The sequence below is a fragment of the Triturus cristatus genome, chromosome 10 (genome assembly GCF_964204655.1).
Source record: "Triturus cristatus chromosome 10, aTriCri1.1, whole genome shotgun sequence".
Lineage (NCBI taxonomy): Eukaryota > Metazoa > Chordata > Amphibia > Caudata > Salamandridae > Triturus > Triturus cristatus.
Window position 1 is genome coordinate 552261057 of NC_140593.1, and position 25027 is coordinate 552286083.

At 50.2% G+C, this 25027-nt stretch overlaps 1 protein-coding gene across 2 annotated transcripts in view; it reads left to right on the forward strand.

Moving 5' to 3' along the window:
* WDR48 (WD repeat domain 48) overlaps positions 1-25027 on the forward strand; it is a 589407-nt gene that overhangs the window by 466341 nt on the left and 98039 nt on the right. For both annotated transcript variants that reach the window (XM_085632038.1, XM_085632039.1), the window contains exon 17: positions 19362-19438. In XM_085632038.1, the coding sequence (XP_085488164.1) occupies positions 19362-19438 (77 nt within the window). The remainder of the gene's footprint in view (positions 1-19361; positions 19439-25027) is intronic.

Genomic DNA, 25027 nt, shown 5'->3' on the forward strand with positions numbered 1-25027 from the left:
GGATCTGGTGCCGGGTGGGGTTTTTGTTCCTCTATTCACTCCTGGGGTCCCTTTTCAACCACAAAGGCACCCAGATGAGGAGGAGGACTGGGAGGGGTCAGGTGACCCTTTAACTGACCAGTTGGACAGTTAATAGGACTGGAGAGAGGAACTGGCGGATGCTAGTGGTTTGGACACCTCCCCCCTGACCTTGGCATGTTGTCTCCTCCTACCGTGGCTACGGAGGAGGGAGCATCATACGCAGTGGTGTTGCATAGGTCGGCCTAGGCTCTCAACCTCGAACTTCCTACGGTGGTGGTCAGGACTAACCTCCTGACAGAGGTGCCTCAACCGGCTGCGAGCTCTTCGGAGCCCCTGCTGCCGTTTAATGAGGCCCTCACCGACGTCCTTCTGGGCACATGGTCCAGGCCCAACACGGGTGCTCCCGTGGACAGGATGATTGCCCAACGCCACCCCCGGCTCCGGGCGACCCCACTTTCCTCTCCCAACATCCCACCCCGTAGAGCTTGGTAGTCCAAGCTTCCACTTCTAAGAGCGCCTTCCCTACTGCTCCACCGGAAAGGGAATCCAAGAAGCTGGACCACCTTGGCAAGAAACGTTTCTCTTCCACCAGTTTAGGACTGCGGTCTGTAAACCCTACATGTCTCTTGGGCCGTTATTCCCACTCAGTGTGGGATACGGTGGTACAAGTGCTGCCTCTGTGTCCGGAGTAGGCCCAGGCAGTGCTCTCCCCCACGCTGTTGCCGCCGGGAGGGATGCAGCAAAGTTTGATACGTTATGGGCTGGACACCGCCGACTCTCTGGGCAGGACCATTTCAACGTCTGTAGCGCTTCATCGCTATGCCTGTATGGGGTCCACTGGCTTTTCAGGGGATGTCCAGAACACCTTGATGGACATGCTGTTTGAGGACCGTCGCCTTTTTGGCGACAAAGCAGACAACGCCCTAGAGAGCTTTAAGGACTTGCGGGCTATGGCCAAGTCCTTGAGCCTCTCCACCCGTCCGGCGCAGTCTGCTTTTCGCCCCTTTCGTGGCTACAGAAGGGGTCCCCCACTATGTCGCTCCCAGAGCCACAAGAAGTTACCCAACGTTTGTGCGGCTGCGACGCGGGAACCAACACCGTGGGTCAAGGGGCCAGCGGGCGGGCCAGTCCACCAACCTCCCCTCTGCAGCAGCCTCCAAACCCTCCTAGTATGACCTTTCAGACCCATGAAACACAGCAGGATTTGCCATCACCTCCCCCACTGGTGCACCATCACATCGGACAGGTGGGTTTTGCATATAGTCCGAAGGGGCTACTCCCTCCCCTTCGAGACTACCCCTCCCGCCGTGCCACCGAGATACCACCGCATGTCGGAGGATCACCTGGCCCTTCTCCAGCAGGAAGTTACTGCTCTCTTGGCCAAGGGAGCCATCGAGCGCGTTCCTGTCCTAGAAGTAGGTCGTGGTTGTTATTCCCACTACTTTCTGGTCCCCAAGAAGGACAAGGGCCTGCGTCCTCACTTGGACCTCAGGGACGTCAATCGCTTCCTCCGGAAGGACAAGTTTAAAATGTTGACGCTTGCTCAGGTCTTGTCTGCTTTCGACACGGAAGACTGGAGGGTAGCGTTGGACTTGCAGGATGCTTATTTTCACATTCCGGTCCTGCCGGCCCACCTACGTTACTTACGGTTCACAGTAGGCCACAAGCACTTTCAGTTTACCGTGCTCCCCTTTGGCTTTACCAGCGCCCCTCGTTAGTTCACTAAATTGATGGCGGTGGTCGCAACTCATCTGCGCATATCAGTGGTTTAAGTCTTCCCCTTTCTCGACGACTGGCTGTTGAAAGCAGGTTCGCCCCAGGCAGTCGTCTCCCACCTCCAGACTACGGCTGACATCCTGCATTCGCTGGGGTTCTCCATCAGTGTGCCGAAGTCCCACCTGATTCCCTCTCAGAAGCTCCTCTTCATCGGAGCGGTTCTGGACACGACGCGGTTTTGGGTCTATCCTCCCGAACAGCGAACAGGGGAATCTGTCAGATTGCGTCCAGGTCTCTGAGGGCACTGCACGACAACTGCAGTGGTGGCTCACGAACAAGGATTGGATCAATGGCAGATCCCTCTCCCTTCCCCAACCAGACCACACTGTGGTGACTGACGCATCCCTTCTGGGATGGGGCGGCCACATGGGGGAGGCGGAGATCAGAGGCCTCTGGTCTCCGAACGAGTCTGAGCTTCACATCAACCTTCTGGAGCTCCGGGTGATTAGTCTTGCACGGAGAGCATTCTTTCCCTCTGTCCGGGGAAGAGTAGTGCAGGTGTTCACGGACAACATCACCACCATTTGGTACTACAACAAACAAGGCGGGGTGTGGTCGTGGACCCTATGTCAAGAGACATTTCCCTGGTGGTTCAACACCTGGCAGGTTTTCTGAACGCCAGGGCGGATGAACGCAGCTGCAGGTGTATGATGGATCATGAATGGCGTCTTCACACGGCGGTGGTGCAAGGTCTCTTTCGACAGTGGGGAAAGCCTTGGTTAAATCTATTGGCCACTGAAGAGAACGCGCAATGTCAGCAATTCTGTGCGTTGGAATTTCCAAGGCGGCACTCGCTAGGCGACACTTTTCGTCGCTAGTGGAGTTGAGGTCTATTGTACGCCTTTCTGCCTATACCACTTCTGAACAGACTGCTGAAGAAGATCAGGCGCGACCGGGCCCAAGTCATTCTTGTGGCTCCGGATTGGGCACGAAGAGCCTGGTATCCCGAGCTGCTCAACATGGCCATCAATCCTCCGATCAGACTGCCTCTTCGGGAGGATCTTCAGTCGCAGCAGCAGGGGACGGCCCTCCACCCAAACCTGTCCTGTCTCCACCTCCTTGCGTGAAGATTGAGCGACGGCAGTTGACATCTTTCGACCTGCTTCTCGAAGTCTGTGACGTCATCTTGGCAGCCAGTCGTCCCTCCACTAAGACGGTATACGCCTGCCAGTGGAACAAATTTGAGGCATGGTGCACAGCAAAGGCTGTGGATCCCCTTTTTGCCCCTCTTTCTGAGGTTCTCTTGTTTCTTCTCTCTTTGGCCCAGCAGGGCTCTGCTCTCGGAACTATCAAGGGCTATATTTCAGCCATCTCTGCCTTCCTTTGGCTGCTAGATGAGCCTTCTCTTTTCAAGTCCCCGGTAGTTAACCGTTTCTTAAAAGGTTTAACACATCTTTTTCCTCTAATCTCCTTCGTTATGCCTCAGTAGGACTTGTTCTAACTTATTTAATGTGCGCTCCCTTTGAGCCGCTTCACTACTGTTTCTTGCGTCTCTTGACTCTCAAGACTGCTTTCCTAGTAGCCATCACTTCTGCTTGAAGGGTGAGTGGGCTCCAGGCCCTTTTTTCAAAACCTCCTTTCCGGTCTGTTCATCCGGACAAGTTGGTTCTCCGGACCCGTCCATCCTTCCTTCCTAAGGTGGTCACTGCCTTTCACATCAGGCAGACCATCACTTTGCCCACCTTCTTCTCGTCTCCGCATTCTTCGAAGGAGGAAGAGAGGCTCCACTGTCTGGACCCAAAATGTGCGCTCTCCTATCTGGATAGCACAAAACAGTTCCGGGTGGGTGATCAACTTTTTGTTGGCTACGTGGGTGCAAAGACGGGTCGGGCCCTACACAAACGCACCATTTCTCGATGGGTCGTGTTGTGTATTAAGGCTGGTTACTCTCTGGCTAAAAATGACCCTCCAGTCGGGCTACGTGCCCATTCCACCAGGGCGACGGCAGCCACTACTGCCTTGGGAAGAGGAGTTCCTCTGAATGACATCTGTCAGGCTGCCACGTGGACATCGCTGCACACGTTCACCAAACACTACTGCCTGGACAGCCAAGTCCGGAGAGACGGCTTCTTTGGCCGTTCTGTTCTCCAGGACTTTCTGGTGTGATCTTGGTTCGCAGACCCACCACCGGGTATGGTATTGCTGGGGTATCTATTCTAAGGTAAGGAATCTATAAATAAAGTGTTTCTTTCAGATGCAGCAGTTATTTACCTTCTGTAACGATATATCTGTAAGAAACATTAGGTTCGAGGCATATGAGCTGCAGATCACACACTAAGGATAAGATCGCCATCTGGTGTTGGGCTCGGATGATTGCAGGTTGTTGTTGTCTTCGGAAGAAGTCTTTGGTCACGAGATAGGTGACTCCTCCTCTGGACAACAGTGCGCATCCACTCCATCCTCAGATTGTTTTTTTCCGCCATTGGGTTCGGATGAACTTTTTTCCGCTCCAGCAGAAAACTTCTAGCAATCACAACAACTCTGAAAAATGTATAACTCGACGTCGAAATCCCGTCGGACCGGATCCGGACGCGGCTGATGGAAAGGACACCCTTTAAAAAATGCCCCCAATGTGGAGCAAAGTTCCCCCACAGTGATCACCACGAGGTCTGTAATTTGTGCCTCTCACCAGACCACAACAAACCCAGCTGTCCAGCTTGCGCCGCATTCCGTTCGAAGAAAACTATCCGGGACCAAAGAGCTCGACGCCATATCATGGCCAAACCGGTTCCGGAACCAGAAGACATCTTTGCACAGGATGTCCCCGATGACGATTCCGAAGACCTCCAGATCGTGTCCGAGGCGACTATTCTGATCCGGGGCAGCCTGTGAGTACCAGCTCCCCTACCCCACCCCACCAAAAAAGACATTGGTCAAGACTCTGCCAGCTGGGCCCAGTCGCGATCCAAAATCATCTTAAGAAGCCCCGCCCCCGGACCCGGCTCCGAAGAAAACTAAGCCTGCAGGTGGCTCGGGCTCGAGCAAACCTCATATTATTGTGCCTACAATACCTTCGGCACCGAAGCAGGCTCAGAGGCCGAAATCTCCATCGGCAGCGAAACGTCACTCGGCACCGACGCCTCCACCGGCACCGAAACGTTCTTCGGCGCCGAGGTCTCCACCGGCACCGAAAGGTCCTTCGGCACCAAAAGGTTCTTCGGTACCGAAAACTCCATCGGACTCAAAGTTCTTCGGCACCAAAGACATCCTCGGTGCTGAAAAAAGTCCACAAAGAACCTGCCGATCTCACAAAACCCAGATCGGAACCCAAAAAGTCAGCGCCACAGCCACCATCGGACACTGAGGGACTTTTTCGGCCAGATCCAACGCAAAAACGCATTTACATCAATCCTAAAACCGGACATGTAACAGCGGTGCCATACAAGAAAAGGAAGCTGGACACAACACCTCCTCCAGCTCCTCTAAAGAAGGACTGTGCCACTTCACCCATACGTCCTTCCTCTCCTATATTACCTCCTATCCCATCCCCCCCACCCCCACCGCCTGCTCCTCTACCATCTCCTTCTCACACACCACCTCTACAGGATGATGATGATTTAGGGGGAGGGGGAGACCCGGATTTCTTTAATGATCCCACTGATCCTACTGATTCCTTTACACTCCCGGACACGGCACCCATAGATGACTGGGCTTACCCTATGCCTGACATGCCTGATCCCGCTCCATACCCCTCGAAACCCTCCCCTCCTGATGACCATTTAGGGTTTGGTCAGGTTATAAACAGGGCGGCACTGTTTCATGGCGTCACCATGCACACAGACACACCTGAGGAAGATTTTCTCCTCGACACCTTTGAGCAGTCGCAAAAAACCGTTCACATTTTACCCATGATTAAGGGCGTGATAAAGCACGCCACTGAGGTTTTTAAAGACCCTGTTAGGGCCAGGGTTCTTAACCCCCGGATAGAAAAAAAATACAGACCGGCACCACAGGATCCTGCGTACATCAAAGCGCAACTCCCCTTAGACTCTCTAGTCGTGTCAAATGCCAGAAAGCGGGCGAACTCCCAAACAACCGGAGACACACCGCCCCCAGACAAAGAGTCTAAACTCTTGGAGACTTCCGGCAAAAGGGTTGCCGCACAAGCTGCTAACCACTGGCGTATTGCCAATACACAGGCCCTATTGGCTCGCTATGATAGGGCTTATTATGATCAACTAGAGGACCTTTTGCAACACTTGCCTGATCAATATAAATCCCAGGCCAATGACCTCATCCAAGAGGGTAAACTAATATCAAATGCCTCCATCAAATGTGCATTAGACGCAGCGGACACCGCCTCTAGGGCAGTCAACACAAGCGTATTGCTTAGACGCCACGCATGGCTCCGCATTTCCGGCTTTAAGCCGGAAGTACAAACCACCATTCTTGCTCAACCCTTTAATCAGGAGCAACTATTCGGACCCGCAGTAGACACTGCATTAGAAAAAATGAAGAAGGATAATGAGACTGCCAAATCAATGGGAGCATTACAGTCTCCTCAAGCCAGAGGCTCCGTTAGTCGCTCCTTTTATAGAGGGGCCTCCAAAAATGTGGGAACAGACACCTCTTCCACCTTCAAAACATCAGGTCAAACATCCCCTAACAGAGGATATTTTAGAGGAGGTTACAGAGGAAATGATACCAAAGGCCGAGGGCGGGGCAACAACAACACCCGCACCTCTACCGCCACTAAACAGTGACTTACCACCGCTCCCCCCAGACCATTCCACTCCGGTCGGGGGAAGACTTCAACTGTTCCTACCTGTCTGGAATTCCATCACAACAGACAGGTGGGTAAGACAAATTATCCAGTCTGGCTACTGCCTCAAACTCATAAACACCCCCCCCAAACATACCACCCAAACACCGTCCCATGTCGTCTCACCACCTCACGCTCCTCAAACAGGAAATTCAGTCTTTGCTTCAAAAACACGCAATAGAACCAGTTACACTCCAACATCATGGCACAGGAGTATATTCCCTATACTTCCTCATTCCCAAAAAGGACAAGACCTTAAGACCCATACTAGACCTCAGACTACTAAACCAGTATATACAATCAGACCACTTCCACATGATCACTCTCCAGAAGGTCCTTCCATTACTTCAACAAGGCGACTTCCTTGCCACATTGGACCTCAAGGACGCATATTTTCACATCCCTATGCATCCTGCGCACAGGAAGTATCTGCGATTCGTGGTAGACGGTCAGCACTATCAGTTTACAGTTCTCCCATTCGGAGTAACAACCGCACCCAGGGTATTCACCAAATGCTTAGCAGTTGTGGCAGCGCATCTCAGGAGACAACAAATCCATGTCTTCCCCTATCTGGACGATTGGCTCATAAAAGCTGATACTCTCGACAAATGCGTTCTCCACACTCACCGCACTATTCAAACCCTACACAACTTGGGATTTACAATCAACTATCCCAAATCTCAACTACAGCCCTCCCACGTACATTAATACCTGGGAGCCACCATAGATACATCCAAGGCCATACCTTATCCCAGCACAGCCATGATAGCCAACATACAAAATCTCATCAAACAATTTCAAACACAACACTCTCTTCCAGCAAGAGTGTTCATGCAACTCTTAGGCATGATGGCGTCATGCATCTCCATAGTACCCCACGCACGCCTTCAAATGCGTCCCTTACAGGAATGTCTAGCACAACAGTGGAATCCGGCCCACGGACAACTTACCGATCTAGTGTTGGTGGACAGCCGCTCACTTCGTTCACTGAAGTGGTGGAACACCATCAACCTGTCCAAAGGGCGACCGTTCTTAGAGCCTCTTCCACAAGTTGTGCTGACCACCAACGCATCTCTCACAGGGTGGGGAGCCCACCTCCTTCAACACACCACTCAGGGCAGGTGGACCACTCAACAAAAACAGCTCCACATCAATCACCTAGAACTTCTGGCGGTGTTCCTAGCACTCAAATCCTTCCAAGTGCATCTAAAAAACAAAACTGTCCTCATCCGCACGGACAACATGACCACAATGTATTACATACAGAAGCAGGGGGGGGACACATTCTCTACAACTGTCCCAACTTGCACAACAAATCTGGAGATGGGCGATTCCCCAAAACATCTACCTGCTAGCAGAACACCTCCCAGGGGTTCAGAACCAGGTGGCCGACCTCCTAAGTCGCCACACACAGCAAATCCATGAATGGGAATTACACCCCAAAGTCCTACTCCCATTCTTCCAAAAGTGGGGACAACCAGACATAGACCTGTTTGCCACAAAAGAAAACGCAAAATGCCCAACCTTCGCCGCCAGGTTTCCACACCCACAGTCAAAGGGCAATGCGATATGGATGAACTGGTCACGCAGATTTGCGTACGCTTTTCGGCCTCTCCCACTCATTCCATTTGTGGTACGCAAACTGAAACAACAGTCGCTAATGCTCATCCTAGTAGCTCCCACTTGGGCACGTCAACCCTGGTTCACCACACTTCTGGAACTATCTCTAGTTCCACATCAAAAATTGCGTTTTTTCTCGGCTCTGTTAACCCAGAACCATGGAGAAATCAGACACCCAGATCCGCAAACTCTGAACTTGGCAATCTGGCTCCTGAAGTCTTAGAGTTCGGATACCTCAACCTTCCTCCAGACTGTATGAATATCATAAAAGAAGCCAGAAGACCTACTACTAGGGCGTGTTATGCGGCAAAATGGAAAAGATTTGCCATTTACTGCACTAACAATGACATACGTCCACTTGATGCGTCCATCCAAAACATCATTTGCTATTTACTACACTTGCAAAGATGCAATTTAGCGTATTCCTCTATACGTCTACATCTAGCGGCATTAGCAGCCTACTTGCAAAATAGGCAACACCTGTCCCTCTTTAAGGTACCAGCCATTAAAGCATTTATGGAAGGTCTTAAAAGAATTATTCCTCCAAGATTACTACCTTCACCAGTGTGGAACCTTAATATTGTTCTAACAAGGCTCATGGGTCCCCCATTTGAACCAATGCACAAATGCGAACTGCAGTTCCTAACATGGAAAGTGGCTTTCCTTGTCGCAATCCCTGCGAAGAGTAAGTGAAATACAAGCCTTAACTCTTGAAGAACCCTTCCTACGACTACATCGTAACAAAGTGGTTCTTAGGACAAATCAAAAAATTCCTCCCTAAAGTCATCTCCCCTTTCCATCTAAACCAGTCAGCCGAACTGCCAGTCTTCTTCCCTAATCCAGACTCAGTAGCTGAGAGGGCACGTCATACCTTAGATGTTAAAAGAGCCTTGCTTTATTACATCGAAAGAACCAAACCTTTTCGAAAAACCAAGCAACTGTTTGTTGCTTTCGCTCCACCACATAAAGGCAACCCTATTTCCAAATCGGGTATAGCCAGGTGGATAGTTAAATGTATCCAAATATGTTACCAAAAAGCTAAACGTACTCTTACAGTTCCCCCTAGGGCGCACTCCACGCGTAAAATAGGGGCTTCTATGGCATTCTTAGGGAACATCCCCTTAGACGACATTTGCAAAGCAGCCACATGGTCTACTACACACACCTTCACTAAGCACTACTGTGTCGATGTGCAATCCAAACAACAAGCTTCAGTAGGCCAAGTTGTCCTAAAACTCTGTTCCAAACTGCTGCAACGGATACAGGTGACCACCGCTAGGGGAGACACTGCTATATAGTCTATCCTTAGTGTGTGATCTGCAGCTTATATGCCTCGAACGGAATATGCTACTTACCAGTATGCATCTGTTCTTGGCATGTAGAGCTGCAGAGCAACACACGCCCACCCGCCTCCCCGGGACCTGTATCTGTTCCAGCATTGTCTTAGACACTACACATGGACATCCTTTCTCTTTACTTCTTATACACCATCATTTCCCATCATGGTGAAAAACAATCTGAGGATGGAGTGGATGCCCATGCGCACTGTAGTCCAGAGGAGGAGTCACCTATCTCGTGACCAAAGACTTCTTCCGAAGACAACAACAACCTGCAATCATCCGAGCCCAACACCAGATGGCGATCTTATCTGTAGTGTGTGGCTCTGCAGCTCTACATGCCAAGAATAGATGCATACTGGTAAGTAGCATATTCCTTATAGATTCCTTACCGCCCCACCCATCCTCTCCGTTTTGATTTCTAGGGTTGAGAACATCCTTTCAGGGCCCTAGTTTTGTGCACCAGTGGTCAGTGCGCGGAAAGTCGTGTACAGAGCTGACGTCAGCGCGCGAGGGCGCCGTCTAAGTAGCTGCTGCAACGTCATCCCGCGGACCACGACGCCAACGACGGACGCGGAGCCGACCGACGCCACCTTAAGACGTGCAGAGGTACTGCTGACAAAAAAACTTTCCAGATAGTCTGATGCCTGTGTGCAAATCTAAGGTAAGGAATTTATAACTAACTGATGTTTCTTACAGATGTATCGTTTCTGAAGTTAAGTAACTTGTGCTTTAAGTGCAGTGACCTTAGATTTTTTTTGTTTGAATTTGTTTGAGTTTTGACATTTCAGGTATCTTAAAACCGTATTTCTTGTTATGAATTACATGCAATTGTATAGTTGCAGTGTTTCAACTAGCAGATTAGCGTTGGCATTGTACTTTGCACATCATTGTTAGGTATCTATATTACATTCCTAATGTTACATGTCCATTAATTCAGTTTGTATTGATCATATTCTTCCTGCAGTACACCTGTGAGCATAAGCTCCTGCTTTAGGAGCTATATCTGCCTCCGCTATCGTTGTGGGTCGTAGTGTAATGTCCCAGCGATAGGGTACAGTTCCTACCAGTTGGTACCGATGTCAAAGCTGTTGGGTTGTATCCTTAACTCATAACTTGGCATTTAACTAGGGTAGGAATTAGGGGGTCAACATGGGTGTGTACAGTCAGAAGGGAATTCCCTATTTGACGGTTTATGGCCATTTGGCAGGTCCTGGCTGTGCGTGTAGGGGGATGTGGCAGTTGCACCCGAATTATCGTGGGTTTGCGACAAGTGCGCTGCTTGTGTGAAGTTCTCTCTGATATGTGTTTGGCCCTGCCCGCTGTTCCTGTACACCATGCAGTGACCTTAGATATAGGAAAACCTATATCTTTTGTAAATGGTGCTAGCACCTGCTTATACAGTCTGCAATTGCAGGCCTGTAGTTACAGGTTGAGTGGTTCCTCATGGGTGGCATAATACATGCTTCAGTCCATGGAGGACCTTTGTCTACCTTTGCCCTGGGTACCTCAGTGTCATATACTAGGGGCTGCTAAGGATACACCAGTGTCCAATCTGGGATTTACCTAAGTACTTACCATACAAATTTAGTCGAGAAAGCACAGTGACTGGGGTTTTGATTAGCAGGATCCCAGTCAGACTGTTCAAACACAATAGCACCAGGCAAAAAGTGGGGGGTAACCATAAAAGCAGATCCTACTTTCCTACAGTCGTTTTCTGCATCAAGATCTGTTAAGCCTTGGCAAAGAAGCAGCCCCCGGAGGGATTAATGGGCCCATTCCACCAGGGGAAAGCCTGCGACGGCGGCCTTGGCTCGGGGTGTCCCAGTCCAAGACATCTGTCAGGCAGCAACGTGGGCTTCTTTGCACACGTTTGCATAACATTATTGCCTGGATGGTCAGGTGCGCAGGGACGGGCATTTTGCCCACTTGGTCCTGCAAGTCCTTTTAGTATAGGATGTGAGTCCGCAACCCATCGCTGGGATGGTATGGCTCGGGTATCTGATACAAAGGTAAGGAATCTACATCTAGAAGTCTCTATCAGATGAACCAGTTGCTTACCTTTGTTAACGTATTATCTGGTAGAGATTCCATCAAGCTGCAGATTGCTTACAACCCCACCCATGCCCTCCCGCTTTGTGGACTGATATTGAAGGACTATGGTTGTTTCCCCTTTCAGGCCCCTAGTTTTGCACACAACTACATCAGTTACTTAGTGGCTCTGTGCTTCTGGCGTGGAAAAAACAAGAAGTACTGATGGCTGCGCACCTGGGTGGCGCCTATATAGGCACTGCCATATCATAATAAATGCTGACAACGTCACGCGGAGCCGAATTGAGCCACCATTTGTTGTGCGCAAGAGCTATTGCTCAGAAAAAGTTTCCGGATCCCGCCTGACGCCTGGGTAATTCAAAGGTAAGGAATCTGCAGCTAGATAGTCTCTATCAGATAATGCATTACCGAAGTTAAGTAACTTGTTCTTTTGGATCCAGTATGGCACATAAGGATATTCAAGTGATGGGGAATTTGTTATCTGATATAGACTGCTAGCTGCAGATTCCTTACCTTAGAATTTCTCAGGCCTCAGGCTGGATCTGGAAACTTTTGCTGAGCAATACCCCTTGCACGTGACGTCGGGTGGCTCAGTACGGCTCTGTGTGACGTCGTTGGCATCGGTAATGATGTTGCAGTGCCTATATAGGTACCACGCAGGCGCGTGGATGTCAGTTCTTTTCTTTCCGCGGCAGTTAAGCGCCGATCCCGGAAAAGCTAGCCCTCTGCCGCTTTTTGGCAAACTTTTTCTCAACTTTTGGGTAAATTTTGAATTTTTCCGACTTCGTGTGGGAGTGATCTCTTTGAGGAAGACAGGTTTCAAGCCGTGCGCGACTTGTTCATTTCGGTTATCGATTCCCACTGCGTATGTCTGTGGAGTCTTCAGCGAGACCACTATACGAAGTAGTGTTCAGACTGTCGGTCGATTGCTCCGAAGACCTTGAGGGAGCGAGCGATGGTGTCGACTGCCGGGCAGCGAGTAACTTTGTCAAGCGAGACACAAAGGAGGTCACGGTCCCATTTAAAGAAGAGGAGGTCACGGGACCGCTCATGGAGCCCTAAGTTCTCTTCCTCCCATTCGAGGTCCTCGGGACACTCGGGGCAGAGGCATAAGAAGTCGTCCAAGCGAACTTGTTCTTCACCTCCACTTCCGTCTGTCGTCGAGAGAGGTAAGGAGCACCGACACTCTGGGCACGATTCTGCAGAGCTGGAACCAGAGTCTACTTCGCGTCTCCCTCCCACTTTCTGGTAGCTGGAGCGATTACCGCTCAAATAAGAGTTTTACAAAGCCATGCGCCACGTATTTGAGCGGAACAACCCTGCTGGTAGGCCTTCGGACCCCGCGGAGTCGAAAGGGGCCCCATTGAGTTCGACGCCGTCTGCTGCAGCCATGACGCTGATGGGGCCCTAGGGATCTGGATCCGGTTTGATGCCAGCGTGACCTTCCCCGAAGTCGAAACCGAAGTCTGCCTGCGGCGTCACCAATGCCAGTTGGTGGCGCAAGCCCCATCCTTATCCCTGACAACGCAGAGCCGGAACGACTTGGATCGATGGCAATTCCGATGTCGACAGAACCCAGAGGATCTATGTTGTCGCATGAGCACTTTGAGGATGTACTAGGCTCAGGAGAGGGTTGGGAGGGGTCTAGGGACCCTCTTGAAACCCAGGAAGTCTCTGAGGAGAATTTGGAATGGTAGGGGGAACTTGGGTAGGCCAGTGGACAGGATACTTCTCCAGTTACCGCCATGCTCTCTCCCACTACAGTGAGTACGAAGTCAGGAGCATCCTATGCCATGGAGGTTAAGAGGGCAGCTGAGGTCCTTGGACTGGAGCTGGCCTTGGTGCAGGTCTGGACTAATCTCCTGGCTGAGGTGCTTCAAACTGGGGCTTCCTCTTCCGAACCCCTGTTGCCCTTTAATGAGGCACTTACAGATGTCCTTCTAGAAACATGGTCCAAACCGAACACGGGCTCCTGTGAATAGGACGATTGCACCCCACCATCGCCCATCTCCAGATGACCCAAAATTCCTCAGCCAACACTTCACCCCAGAGAGTTTAGTGGTGTAGGCATCTACGTCCCAAGGCACATTCCCTTCTGCTCCTCCTGATGGCAAATCCAAGAGGCTGGATTAATTGAGGAGTTGTTTTCTTCCTCCAGCCTGGCATTGCGGTCGGTGAATACTGCGTGCTTATTTGGCCGGTTCTCTCATTCCCTTGGGGAGACTGTTGCTCAAGTGCTGCCACAGGTCCTGGAGGAGGCCTGGGCTGTGCTCTCCCAAGCTGTTGAGGATGGGAGATGCGCAGCAAAATTCACCATACGGTGTGGTCTAGATAAGACGATTCGCTATTTAGATCAATTTAAAAAACGACGGCCTTGAGGCACCACGCGTGGCTTTGTACAACTGTCTTCTTGGGCGATGTCAAAACCAATTTGATGGACATGCTCTTTGATGGAACCTGCCTTTTTAGGGAAAAGGCAGACTTTGCCCTGGTCAGGTTAAAGGACTCTCGAGCTACTTCCAGATCCTTGGGCCTCTTCTCGATCCCTGTGGCCAGTCTTCCTTTCGCCCTGTTTGTGGCAATGGTAGGGGTTTCCAGCCGTGCCAGCCATATCACAGCCACAGTCCCGCACAGACTACCCAAGCCCTGCAAGGACGTGGACATCAAGCAATCCAATCTCCGAATGGAGGCCGGAAGAAGTCTATCACACTGTCCCCAGCAGCCCCAGCCTCCAATCAATCCTAGGCTGATTCTGCAGGATCACACTACTCCAGTTGATGGGAGAATTTGTCATCATCTCCCTCACTGGAGATCCATAGCATCGGACAAGTGGGTCTTGCAGTTAGTCCAGGAGGGTTATTCCCTACCTTTTCTTTCTTTTCCTCCTCCTATTCTGCCAAATCAGGAATGGCTGATGGAGGATCATTTAAAGTTGCTCCAAAAGGAAGTTGTGGCTCTCTTGGCAACGGGAGCTATAGAAAGGGTCCCAGTTTCAGAAGTAGACAGTGGTATTCCTACTACTTTCTGATTTCAAAGAAGAATAAGGGGGTACGACCCATTTTAGATCTTCAGACCGTCAAACTCTTCCTCAAAAAGGAGAAATTAATCATGTTCACTCTGGCTCAGGTCATGTGTGTCCTAAACCAAGAGGATTGGATGGTAGCATTGGACCTGCAGAATGTGTATTTTCATATTCCCATCCTGCCGGGCCGCAGACGTTGCCTGCGGTTCAGGGTAGGCTGCTAGCACTTTCAGTTTACTGTGCTCCCCTTTGGCCTTACCAGTGCCCCCTTGGGTTTTCACCAGGGTGATGGAGGTGATCACAGCTCATCTGCGCAGGTTAGGGATATCAGTCTTCCCCTACCTCGACGACTGACTGTTGAGGGCGTCTTCGCCCCAGGCTGGCGTCTCCCACCTTCAGACTATGGCAAACCTTCTCCGTTCGCTGGGATTCTCTAGAAACGTGCCAAAGTCACACCTGACTACTTCTCAGACGCTCCCTTTCATCGGCGCTGTTCTGGATTCAGTGCAGTTTTGGGCTTATCCTCCTGAGTAGCAAGTCCAGGATATTCAGGCTATGATTCCGATATTTCAACCTCTGTCCTGGATTTTAGTGAGACTGACCCTGAGGCTTTTCGGCCTCATGGCCTCCTGCATCCTGTTGGTAAGACACATTAGATGGCATATGCAGGCTCTGCAGTGGGACTTGAAGTTCCAATGAGCACAGCATCATGGAAATCTCAGACGTGGTTCAGTTCTCAGAAGGAACTACAAAAGATCTGCAGTGGTGGTTAACGAACCGCGATTGGGCCAATGGTAGATCCCTCTCCCTTCAGCAACCAGATCTCACAGTCCTGACAGATGCTTCATTGCTGGGATGGGGCGGCCACCTGGGAGAGCTTGACATCAGGGGACACTTGTCTCCGGCGCAGACGGGGCTCCGCATACATTTATTGGAGCTCTGAACGATTCAGTTGGCATTAAAGGCATTCCTACCCTATGGCAAGGGGTAGTTAGTGCAGGTGTTCACTGATGACACAACGGCCATGTGGTACTGCAACAAGCAGGGCAGGGTGTGGTCGTGGACCCTTTGTCAAGAGGCCCTGTGTCTCTGGACATGGCTGGAATGGCATAGCATAACCCTGATGGTTCAACGCCTGGCAGGTTCTCTGAATACCTGGACGTAGGAACTAAGCCGTCAATGCTTAGCGGATCACGAGTTGCGTCTTCAGTTGGAGGAGGAACAAGGTCTCTTTTAGCAGTGGGGAGAACCTTGGTTAGATTTGTTTGCCTCCAAAGAGAACGCGCATTGTCAGCGGTACTGCCCGCTGGAGTTTCCAAGGCGGCTATTGCTCAGCAATGCTTTTCGTCGCGAGTGGAGCTCATGTATGTTGTACGCCTTTCTGCCCATACCATTCCTCCCCAGGGTTCTGAAGCAGATCAGGGGCGACCGGGCCCCAAGTCATTCTTGTGGCTCCGGACTGGGCGAGGAGAGTCTGTTATCTAGAGCTTCTGAGAATGAGTATCGATCCTCCGATCAGGCTGCCCCTTCGGGAGGATCTTCTGTCACAGCAGCAGGGGAGGGTTCTCCACCCGAACCGGTCAACTCTACGCCTCCATAAATGGAGATTGAGCAGCAGCAGTTGATAGCTTTTGACTTTCCTCCTGAAGTCTAACGTTATTCTGGTGGCCAGACGGCCTTCCGCTAAGACTGAATACACCTGCTGTTGGCAGAAACTGGTATTATACTGTACAGAAATGTCCATTGACCCTCTTTCTGCTTCTTTCTACTGTCCTTTTATTCATTCTAACCCTTGCCCAGCAGGTCTCTGCCTTGGTAACTCTCAAGAGTTACCTTTCTGCTTTGTCTGTGTTTTCTGCAGCTGCCAGACCAACCCTCTCTTTTCAAGTCTCCAATTGTAAATAGGTTTTTAAAGGGGCTTGTGCACATGTTTCCGCCCACGCCCTTTGTTATGCCACAGTGGGACTTTAATTTGGTCCTCGCTGATCTTGTGTGCTCCCTTCGAGCCTTTACACAACTGTCCCTTCCAGCTGCTTACCATCAAGAGAGCCTTTTTAGTGGCAATTGATCTGCCTCGAGAGTAAGTGAGTTGCAGGCGTCATCTTGCCCGCCTCCCTACCTTATGTATTTTCAAGACAAAGTGGTGCTTCGCACCCGTGCTTAATTTTTGCCAAAAGTTGTGACCCCTTCCATCTGGGTAAATCCATCACGCTGCCCATCTTCTTTGCTCCCCCGCATCCCTCTAAGTAAGAGGAGCATCCCCACCGACTGGACTCAAAAAGAGCTTTGTTGTTCTACCTTGACTGCCCAAAAGAGTTCTGGGTGGATGACCAACTCTTTGTGGGGCCTGTGAGAGCGAAGATGGAAGGGCAGTGCCGTACCGTAAAGGACCATCTCTCGCTGGGTCGTTCTCTGCATTAAGATCTGCTATGCCTTGGCTAAGAAGCAGCCCCCTGAGGGATTAAAGGCCCATTCCACCAGGGTAAAGGCTGCAACTACGGCCTTGGCTCGGGTTGTCTCAGTCCTTGACATCTGCCAGTCTGCAACATAGGCATCCTTGCACACTAGTCTCCCGTTGTAAATAGATATCTAAAAGGGCTGTCTCACTTATTTCCACCCACGCCCCTTGTTATGCCACAGTGAAACCTTAATTTGGTCCCTCCCTATCTGATGTGTGCTCCTTTTGAGCCTTTGCACAATTGTCCCCTCCAGCTGTTAACCATCAAAACAACCTTCTTAGTGGTGATTACATCTGCCCGGAGGGTGAGTAAGTTGCAGGTGTTATCTTGTTCACCTCCTTATCTTATGTCCTTTCCGGACAAGGTGGTGCTTCACACCATGGCATCCTTTTTGCCAAAGGTTGTGACCCCATTCCATCTGGGTCAGTCCATTACTTTGCCCACCTTCTTTGCTCCCTCGTATCCCTCTAAGGAAGAGGAGCATCTCCACCGACTGGACCCAAAAAGAGCAATGTTGCTCTACCTTGACCGCACAAAAAAAGAGTTCCGGGTGGATGACCAACTCTTTGTGGGGTACTTGGGAGCAAGGACCATCTCTTCTTCGGTCGTTTTTTGCTCCAAGATCTGTTATGCCTTGGCAAAGAAGCAGCCCCCTGAAGGATTGAGACCCCATTCCACCAGGGGAAAGCCTGCGACTACGGCCTTGACTCGGGGTGTCCCAGTCCAAGACATCTGTCAGGCAGCGACGTGGGCTTCCTTGCACACATTGGCAAAACATTTCTGCCTTAAATGTCAAGTGCGCAGGAATGGACATTTTGCACATTTAGTCCTGCAAGACCTCTTAGTTTAGGATGCGAGTCCGCAACCCACCTCCAGGATGGTATGGCTCGGGTAACCGATTCAAAGGTAAAGAATCTGCAGCTAGACGTCTCTATCAGATAAACAAGTTACTTGTCTTCGGTAATGCATTATCTGGTAGAGACACTATCTAGCGGCAAAATCCTTACAGCCTCACCCATGCCTCCCAGCTTTGCGGACTGATATTGTAGGGCTAGTGTTGTTCCCCTTTACAGGGCTCTAGTTTTGCACACAACTACGTCAGTTGCTTTGTGGTTCTGCACTTCTGGCATGGAAAAAACAAAAAGTACTGATGTCTGCGCGCCTGGGTGGCGCCTATATAAGCACCACGACATCATATCCGACAATAACAATGCCGACGACGTCACGCGGAGCGGAATTGCGCCACCCGACGTCGCGTACAAGGGGTATTGCTCAGCAAAAGTTTCCGGATCCAGCCTGACACCTGGGAATTTCAAAGGTAAGTAATCTGCAGCTAGATAGTCTCTACCAGATAATGCGTTACCGAATGCAAGTAACATGTTTGTTAAGCAGAGTATCCATCAGGAAGATAGTTACTAAAGGCATGTAACTTTTTCTTATGGCACATTAGGGTCCTGTGATCCAGTCATATGATTGTCCAAGAGCAGAGGGACATTGGAACATATGGCTTTTGATTCCAAAAGTGTCATCCAAGTAACAGATTTGCACCTCGGCAAAGTTTAAATTAAATGAAGACTGATATCTAACCCATATCGTAGAACATTTTTGTAGTGATTATTTTGCCACTTTAGATCCCAGGGTTTGGAGCCATTTGTCACTGCGTAGTCCTCCCTCACCCTTCAAGGCTAAAAATGTTAGTCTAATAATACATTTATGCAAAAACAGTTGATGGACAGAATGCAGAACAATGTCAAACATTCACCCCAGTACAGAGATCTGGGCCTAAATCAATCGTTTTTTTGCTCATCATGCCATTCCAGTTTGAACCCAGCCATATGCAAATCAGTCTTGACCCTGTGGCCAATGGGAGCAGTCCAGTCCGAACTACCAGGCCAGGTCCTCTCTGGACTGGAAACAAGCATCCTAGGACCAGTTTCGGGGTTTCACCCCTCTTCAACCAGGATAGCTTGACTCCAGTGGCATGGAGAGCACGGGACCCACTTCTGGGCATACCCGTCCTACCCGGGGTGACAAATGCAAAAACAATTGATGGACAGAATGCAGAACAATGTCATACATTGACCCCAGTGCAGAGATCTGTAATAATAAACTTACCCATCTAAATCTTTGAATCTGATGCCTTTCTCCTTAAGAATTCTAAATAACTGCGACTACCTGATTTGTTTTCCAGACACACAAAACATATGCATTGAATGGGGGAGTCATCAAGTGTATGAACAAAGCATAGGTTGTGAACATTTAACAGGAGCATTAAACAGCATTTGTAATGTAATGTTTTTATTGTCTTTTAGAAAAACATGCCAAAATTCAACAAAATTCCCTTCTACCTCCAGCCTCACTCCTCATCTGGGGCAAAAACATTGAAGAAGTAAGTTCTTGTTTTCTTCTCTTTCAAGCAGCTATGGTTTGTGTTTTTGACACATAGCTAACATTATGGAATAATTCCTTTGGTCTGAACATTAACTCTCCATGCCCTTGTCTGTTACGGAGTAATCATTTTCAGTACTGGGATAAATTATTCCACCTCAAATTCTTTATAATTTCTTCATAGGTTTGAATATGAACATTTTCATTTTACTAATTTGAGATGGGGAAAGAAATAATTCCTATTCTTGCAATGCCTCCCGTTGCCTCCTTTGTTTCTCTGCCTTTGTTTTGTCTTTGACGCGTAACGGTTTTCTGGGACTTTCCGGGTGGTTTCGTATTTACTTTGTTTCTACTTCACTCTTGCTGTAGCAGTGCGATGGCTACTTTGAAGAAGACGGGATTCAAGCCTTCCAAGGAGTGTGGGGGACATATGTCCACCACGGATTCCCACAACAACTTTCTCTGGTGCCTTTCGTCGCACCACAACGTTGAAGGATGTTCCAGCTGTCGGAAGATGTATCTGAAGGCGTTGAAAGAGCGCAAGGCCAAGCTGTTCATGGCACGGGTGAAAAAGGAGAAGAGGGGTCGCAAGAGATCTAAATGGAACTTGTCGACTTTGCATACCTCGAAGTCGAGACAGAAGAAGCAGCGAAGGCATGGATCTCAACGTCTATCCTCGAAGACTAGGGCTTTGAGGTCGACTTTCCCAGCTCTGCGACGTCATGCTAAGGGTGTTGTCTCGCTGTCGCCTTCTCCACAGGGGACTCATTCTCTGACGCCCAGGGGTTCATCGGCGCCCAGGGTTTCCCCGGCGCCCAGGGAGTCTTCGCCTTTACCAGATCCGATGACCCCGGCACTGCCGCCGCCACAGCTCTCCATGCGGCCTCGAATGGATCCTGACCCTGTAGTTCTAAATCCTTATCCACCCTTTTCAGGTCGGTCCTGTGTCTGATCCGTTGCATTTTCTCAATGCGATGTTTGGCATGTTTGCCAAGGCATCCTACCCTACTGTGGTGCCGTCTGGCCCTGTGGTTCCGCTTGCCTATAACTTGGACATCCCTCATGCCAACGGCGCCGTCATAGCAGTTTCCGGCTCCAAGTTTTTCAACGCTGATACCACAGTCTCCAATGCCATCTGGTGTTGTGCCGACGCCTTTTCGGCTTCAAGCGGGCTGTTGCCCGCTTCCGAGGGTCCTCCTCCGGCGCCGATGTCCCTGGCGCCGCTGCCGTCGATCCCGAAGATGCGTTCCATTAGAGAAGCCCAAAGGCTTCCGGAGGAAGAGGAGTGCCAGCAGGATCAGGTGGAAGAAGGATAAATCCTCAACTCCTTTGATGAATTTGAGGGCCTTTGTGAGGCCAGTGGCTTAGGGACTTCCCCGTAGTTGGAGTTTTTGTCCCCAAAAGCCTTACCTTCACAGTATGTTACACCATACCATGCTGTCATCAGAAAGGCTGCTGACCTTTTGGACCTTCAACTGTCCATGGCTGAGATCAGGTCAAATATACTTACTGAGGTGTTGCATTCTCCATCTTCTGTTATGGAACCTCTGTTTGTTGCCTTTCAATGAGGCTTTGACTGAGCCGATTTTGGAGGTGTGGCAGAACCCTTATCATCCCCTGCTGTATCAAGGACTGTGGCAAGACAATATAAGCCTGCTGCCCATCCTTCGCCGGAAAGCTTGGTGGTACAGGCTTCTTGTTCTAAGCAGTCGGCTGGGTCTTTTCCCCTCCCCTCTGGGGGACAGGGACTCAAAGAAAAAGGAGCAGTATGTCAAGAAGGCTTTCTCCTCTGCATGTATGGCGTTGGAGTCCACCAACACCACATGCTTGTTGGGGAGGTATATCCATGCCTTAATGGACTCAGCTAAACAGTTGGCACCTAAGTTACCAGAGGATGACCGTAGATCCTTTTTGGAATTTTTGGCAGACACGCAGGCTGCAGTCCGTCAGGTAATCCAGTCGGGCTGGATACTACAGATTCTCAAGCCAGGGTGATGGGTTCCTCCAGAAGGCATGCTTGGCTCAGTTCTTCGGGATTCTCTCCGGATGTACAGGCTACTCTTCTTGATCTTCCTTTTGGTGGGTCCAGACTTTTTGGTACAAAGGCGTATTCGGCTTTGCAACATTTCTAGGACAGTAGAGCTACTGCAAAATCCTTAGGACTGCAGTCCCAACCTAGGAGTTATGGATGTAGGAGGTACCGAGGTTTTGGGAAGACTGCTTCCTTTCGAGGCCGTCAGCAGCCACAACAGCAGCAGAACCCTCTGTACAAATCGTACAGAGAAAAGGGTGGAGGCTGTCTGCAGGGGGCCTCCCGGCATCAGTCCTCCCACTGTTCTTCCTCCCCTATCCCCACCACTGGTACCATGGGAAAGCAGCCCTAGATCCCCCATCTTGGAGCATGTTGGTCCTGTAGGGGGTTGGTGCCCCATTTTCTGGAAATGTATTACATCAGACCTTTGGGTTTTGAATCTTGTAGAGAATGGGTACGCCCTACCCTTCCAAGAGTTTCCACCTCCGTACCCTCCTCACCAGGGCTGGTTTTCAGAGGACCAATTGCTGCTGCTGTAGCAGGAGTTTCTTGCCTTACTGCAGAAAGGTGCGATAGAGGTGGTTCTAGAGAAGGAATGGGGGCAGGGATGTTACTCATGTTATTTCTTGATCCCCAAGAAGGATGGCAGGTTAAGGCCAATGTTAGACATCAGGGTCTTGAATTTTTACCTCAAGCAGGAGAATTTCTAGATGTTGACCCTAGCTCAGGTTCTTCTGGTGCTGCAGCAAGAAGACTGGATTGTGTTGATCGATTTACAGGATGCGTGTTTTCACATTCCCATCCTGAAGTCGCATCAGAAGTATCTCCGTTTTACAGTAGGGTCTCTGCACTACCAGTTTGCAGTCTTCCTGTTCGACTTACTTCCGCACCTTGGGTCTTCACAAAGGTGATGGCGCGGGTGGCAGCTCATTTCAGAAGGTCGGGGATTCCGGTTTTCCCCTATCTGGACGACTGGCTGCTCAAAGCAAAGTCACCTGAGATGGTGCTGCATCATCTGCAGGTAACAACACAGCTGTTATTCGACTTGGGTTTTTTGATAAATGTACCCAGATCTCACCTGGTGCCCTCTCAGCTCAGCCTGTTCATAGGGGCAGTACTGGACACTAATGTGGTTTGAGCTTTCCCGCCTCCGCAGAGGATTCTCAACATTCAGGAGAGGATTCCTTTGTTTCACAATGGAGCGGTTGTTCCAATCCAAGTTCCTACGCCTGATCGGTCTGTTCGCTTCCTGCGTACTGTTGGTCAACCATGCACGCTGGCACATGAGGGCACTCCAGTGGTGTCTCCGCAGGCAGTGGTATCAGCACAATGCAAATCTCGGGGAGATGGTCAGAATCTCCAGAGACACTGCAGCGGAGCGGTCTTGTTGGAGTGTGCCTGGCAACCTGTCTCAAGGGAAGCCTTTTCAACCTCCTCCACTGGTGGTCACAGTGATCACGGATGCCTCCACTGTAATGTGGGATGCTCAGCTGGGGGATCTGGAGATCAAGGGTCTTTGGTCCCCGGAGGAAAGGTTGCTCCACATCTACCTTCTGGAATTGCGGGCAATAAGTTTGGCTCTCAAGGCCTTCCTTCCCTCCCTTCGCGGTCAGTTGGTTCAAGTCCTGACGGACAACACTACTGCGATGTGGTACATAAACAAACAGGGAAGTGTAGGGTCGTATTGTCTCTGCAGCGAGGCTCTGCAACTCTGGTCCTGGGCTCATGGCCATCAGATTTGTTTAGTTGCAAATCATCTGGCCGGGGTGTTAAATGTAGGTGCAGACATTCTCAGTTGGCAGTACTCTGCCGATCACACGTGGCGGCTTCAACCGGAGGTGGTCCATCACATCTTCATGATGTGGAGGTTTCCTCGGTTGGACTGTTTTGCCACTCAAGAGACCGCACACTGTCCCTTGTTCTGCAGTCTTAAAGAGTCGATGCTGGGAGCGTTTGGGGACGTGTTTCAATTGGATTGAGGCTCACAACTCCTTTACGCGTCCCCCCCCCCCCCCCCATTTTCTGGAAATGTTTTACATCAGACCTTTGGGTTTTGAATCTTGTAGAGAATGGGTACGCCCTACCCTTCCAAGAGTTTCCACCACCTTACCCTCCTCGCCAGGGCTGGTTTTCCCTGGCCTCCCCCCCCCCCCCATACCCTTCCTCAAGTTCTGAGTAAAATTTGTCAGGACAGGGCCCAAGTCTTATTGATTGCCCAGGATTGGCCAAGAAAGGTGTGGTGCACAGACCTTCTTCACCTCTCATCACACCCTCCGCCTCATCTCCCCCTCGGGGCAGACCTCTCGCAGTCGCAGGGGCAGATTCTACACTGCCACCTTCAGAGCCTGCTCCTTTATGCTTGGAGATGGAACGGGGCAATCCGAGTTCGTTCTTTCTCCCACCGGATGTGGTGGATGTTATTTTATCATCCAGGAGACACTCCACCAAATCTATTTATTCTTCTTGATGGTCCAAGTTTGTGAAGTGGTGTGGAGAGAGATCAATTGATCCTTTGAATGCCCATTTATCTGATGTGCTTGGTTTTTCATTTTTCTTGGCCCAGCAAGGTTGTGCTGTGGCTACGATAAAGGGTAACTTGTCTGCCTTCCTTTGTTTGCCAGACCAGCCGTCTTTATTTAAGGCCCCCGTTGTCATGAGGTTCATTAAGGGCCTCACTAATTGGTTCCCTCCCACTCCCTTTATTATGCCTCAGTGGAATTTGAATTTAGTACTAACATTTCTTATGGGGTTTCCTTTTTAGTCTCTTCATAGTTGCCCGTTGAGGCTTCTTACTTTCAAGACAGTTTTTCTGATTGGTATTTCCTCTGCCAGGAGAGTAAGTGAGCTTCAGGCTCTTAGCTTTAACCCTCCTTTTTTAACCATTCATGCAGATAAGATGGTTCTCAGCACCAGGCCTGCTTTCCTGCCTAAGGTGGTTACTCCTTTCCATCTTACAGTCAATTACCTTACCTACCGTCTATCCTCTCCCCTCACCCTTCCAAGGAGGAGGAGAGACTTTACCGCTTGGACCCTAGGAGTCGGCTTTTCCCTGTACAAAACCAGGGACTTAAGACTGGATAACCAGCTCTTCGTTGGCTATATTGGAAGGATGAAGGGCAAAGCTGTCCACAAACTAACACTCTCCTGGTTAATCATCTTTTGCATCAAGATCTGCTACACCTTGGCCAAGAAGGAGCCACCTGAAGGTATTGGAGCTTATTCCATCAGAGCTAAGTCATCATCTTCTGTTTTGGCTAGAAGTGTCCCTGTTGTAGACATCTGCAAGGCAGCAATTTCGGCCTCCCTGCACACTTTGGCGAAGCATTACTGCTTAGATTCGGAGGGATGGCCATTTTGCACGTTCTGTTCTGCAGGGTTTTTTGGAATAGGGAGGTGGACGCCCTCCTCCGGGAGAGGAACTGCTTGGAGATTCAATGCAAAAGGTGAAGAATGAACAGGCAGATGCATCCATCAGAAGAACAAGTTACTTACCTTTGGTCATGCCTTTTTTGGTGGATACAGTATCTGCCTGTGGATTCCTCACTGACCCACCCCCTT